This window comes from Phaethon lepturus, unplaced genomic scaffold (assembly GCF_000687285.1).
Source record: "Phaethon lepturus isolate BGI_N335 unplaced genomic scaffold, ASM68728v1 scaffold5723, whole genome shotgun sequence".
Classification (NCBI taxonomy): domain Eukaryota; kingdom Metazoa; phylum Chordata; class Aves; order Phaethontiformes; family Phaethontidae; genus Phaethon; species Phaethon lepturus.
In genome coordinates, this window is record NW_010526879.1 from 35744 (window position 1) to 39394 (window position 3651).

Sequence of the window (3651 nt, forward strand, 5' to 3'; positions counted from 1 at the left end):
GGACAGGCTGGGAGAGCTGGGGGGGCTCAGCCTGGAGCAGAGAAGCTCCGGGGAGACCTTCCTGCAGCTGCCAGGGCTGAGAGGGGGCTTGGAAGAAAGATGGGGACAGACTTTTAGCAGGGCCTGTTGCCATAGGACAAGGGGTGACGGTTTTAAACTGGAAGAGGGCAGATTTAGACTAGATGTCAGGAAGAGGTTTTTGACAATGAGGGTGGTGAAACCCTGGCCCAGGTTGCCCAGAGAGGTGGTCGATGCCCCATCCCTGGGAACATCCCAGGTCAGGTTGGACGGGGCTCTGAGCAACCTGCTCTAGTTGCAGGTGTCCCTGCTCATGGCAGGGGGGTTGGACTAGATGGCCTTGAAAGGTCCCTGTCAACCCCAAGATTCTGTGATTCTATGGTTCTATGGAAAGCTTAAACTGGGTGCCTGTGCTGGGTGCTATATGAATGACTTGGTGTCATTCAGTATCAAAATGCTTGTTTTAATGTTAGCTGAAATAGGACTGGACTCTGAAAAAGGGCTCAAAGCTGCCTTTTCTACACTATCTCTTCAAAATAAAACAGCCAGATTCTGTAAAAAGGAAATCTGCATAGAAATGCAATACCAATAAATACATCCAAGCAACTGCCTCTCTGTTACCATTAGTGCCTGCAGGGAAAGAAGAAGAGGTGCAGCATGTTAAGACACTGAAGAGTAAAATTACCTGTATATTATGCCCTTGGAATGGAGGAACTGGAGCCCGCATATGATTTCAGCAGCATAAAACCTGAGTGACAGAAGGCACAAGTTAGAACAGATGTTTCCAAACAGGCACTTTCAACTAGACCCAAAAAGAAGAAAATTTTGTCTCCACAGAAGCCAAAATTTCCTTAAGTTCTCAGAAGGCTTGGAGTGTCTCCAGAAGGCTTGGGGTAACTGGCTTTTACAGGTAACTGATGGATGATGTGAGATTCCCAAAAGCAGGCCACATGGCTAGCAGCCCCACTCCCACTGAAACCGCTTTGCGAAATGGTAGGGATTTGACCACACTGCATGGCTAGCCACCTTTTTTTTAAATGTGTAACTGACTCTGAGGACATGTCCTTCAGTGCCCAAGGATGTCTTCATGTCAGCTGTGGAGCAAAAAACCACTGCCCAGCTCCTACTGCCTACGCTTCCTCAAGATATGGTCCCTGTGGCGAAGGCGGCAGACTGGGTGGTATCCATGCCTCTCCCTCATTTACATATTTAAAGTTAATCGATGATTTACAGTGATGCACCAGACTGCAAACTGCAAATTATAGTTAATGCCTCGCACATCAAAAGAGCAGCTATAATTTGCCATGTTCAGTAGCTGCTGCACAAACACTGGAGTGGTCCCAGCAAGGGGACAGGCAGTCGGGCATCTGGGTTTGGGGACTACAAACTTGGCTTTTCAAACAGACCTCTTCGCTGCTCAGATTTTCGACTTGCTTTTGAAATTTTACCCAAGATGTGAACTAGTTAGCAGCTTGGTGGCCCTTCTCTGGAGTCTTTTCGAGTTTGAGAACTTTGTTCTCCAGACAGTGCTGTCTAAAGGACACCACCACATCCTGCTGCCAAGAGGCAGCATAAGGCTGAAGCACTGTTGCACGATGGAAGTGCTCGCCCCGAAGGGAGGGTAACCGCAGGATCGTATGCCCCTCCAGTGTTGTACAGCTCTGCTCCCTCAGTCTTCAATGCATTGCCCCTTAATTCTGAACATTCAAATGCTTTTGAAAAAATCAACAAATTAAACACTGATTTAAATGAGAGTTTGGGTATTTTTTAATTATTAAATGAAAATTAATTCCTATAGTGGTTTCAATATTGACTTTTAAAATACCTTTGGCTCACAGAAGGATTAAAAGCACCTTTCATCTATTCTAATTCTTCTATTTACTTTAATCAAAGTGAAATAAATTTTTAACTCCCTGTTGGTCTATTGATTTTTTATTTAAATTTACCTTTTGCCCTTTTGATAGGTTTTATCTTTTTCCCCCTTCCCCGAACCTTAAAGGGAAGAAGGAAAAATACCATTACTTCTAACAAACAACAGCTTCACCTCTGATCACTGGACCGGGAACCCCAGCTTAAGCAGGTCCTGCAGCTTGGCTACAGGCCACCCAGTGCTGTAAAGAACAAGATATTTGGCTCCACAGATGGCTGAAGCATCTGTGGGATTTCTTTGCTGGTGATAAATCTGGGGTGGAGGTTGAGTCCACAATGTCATTACCGGGGCGTCCAATTATGTCCTGAGCAAACACTCAATGAGTACAACAAAGAGCAACCCCAGGGCTGCTGTACTTCACAGTAGACACCTGTAGGTTGCTTTAAAATGACCCTCATCCATGGCCCAGGTAAATAAGGTCTTAGGCATGCTTGGGGCTGCTTATAGACACTGGAGGAACTTCCAGAGGTAAGATCTCAGGTGGATTGAATGGTCCCTTTGGATCCCCTCTCTGAGGGACCGCAGTCCTGGGAAAGGGACTGATCCAGCAAGCAGGGCAGCCTAAGGGACAGCTTCTATCCAGTTCAGGTCTCTGCTCTGAACAAGTATTTGTGGGACTATGCTGAGGTTAGCGCAAAATACGCGAGCCAGGTCACAGGCTGGAAGGAGGTCCCTGGTTTGCAGGCTAAAGGATAAGCCTGCAGGCAGATGCAATGTTGACGAGGGTGTAGCAGCATCTGTAACGCTTCCAGACAGAAATAGCTTCCCTGGTTGACCACGAATGCAAAGCAAGGTCACGTCTGACTGAAATCAACTGTGTGGATGGGCTCTAAAAAGCCTTCTGTGGGAGGAGAAAGAGGACAGGGAGAGGAAGTGACTTGCTCCGAGTCCATCATCGAGTCAGGGTGATGACCTGCAGGTCTGTTTTGTTCAGTTTGGAGAGAGCTAGGACAGAGAGTGATTTTGCTTCCAGCACAAGCATTATCCCCACTTTGCAGCTGGGTAAGGTGCAGAGAGGTCAAATGATTTGCCTAAGGTTTCCTCTATAGGAAAGTAGCAGAGCTGGGAATAAAATGAAGAACCCTGGTGTCTCCAGCTGCTGCCTTTGCTTTTGTCGTGTGTGTGACCTGCAAGCCAAAAAGTAATAATAACATCTTACGTTGCTCTGGGAAGGTCAAACTTATGACAGCTCTGGATATGGAACATGAGGTCTCCTCCATTGAGGTATTCCATCACAAAAAAGAGGTTTTCCTAGAGAATGAGACAAATGACAACAAGGGGTGGGGAAGGGTGAGATAACATTGAAAAAAACCCCCACCCAGAAAGCACTCAGAAAGAGGAAGGAAAAGATTACATTGAGGGTTTTGGAAAGAAAGCAGTTTCTTTTTCAAATTCCTCATTTCTCCTTTGTTCTCTAAGCCCATACTCACCCCCCCTGCTCTGATTTGTATAAATAGCATTAGCAAACATTGCAAATCCACTTAATAACCAGCTGGTGCCATTGATTTTTACCAGTAGACCTCAAGGCTCACTAGAAGGGAATGAGTGACTCTACAGTGCCTGTGTAAAAGAAGGACAGATGGACAAGCTTCCTGGGGGACTCACGGAAGAGGCAGAAGTAAATCCCAGGTCTCCTCTGGTCCCCAGCCCATGGCATTATCCATCCAGTGGAGTCATCTCAAGCTGGTGTTACCTGCATTCCT

General features: G+C 46.4%; 1 protein-coding gene across 1 annotated transcript in view; it reads right to left on the bottom strand.

Moving 5' to 3' along the window:
- Nucleotides 1–3651, bottom strand: part of LOC104617780 (protein kinase C theta type-like) — a gene marked incomplete at its 5' end in the record, with an annotated part of 31136 nt that overhangs the window by 12664 nt on the left and 14821 nt on the right. The window contains 2 exons of the mRNA XM_010283195.1: nt 704–766; nt 3108–3199. Coding sequence (XP_010281497.1) covers nt 704–766; nt 3108–3199 — 155 coding nt within the window. The remainder of the gene's footprint in view (nt 1–703; nt 767–3107; nt 3200–3651) is intronic.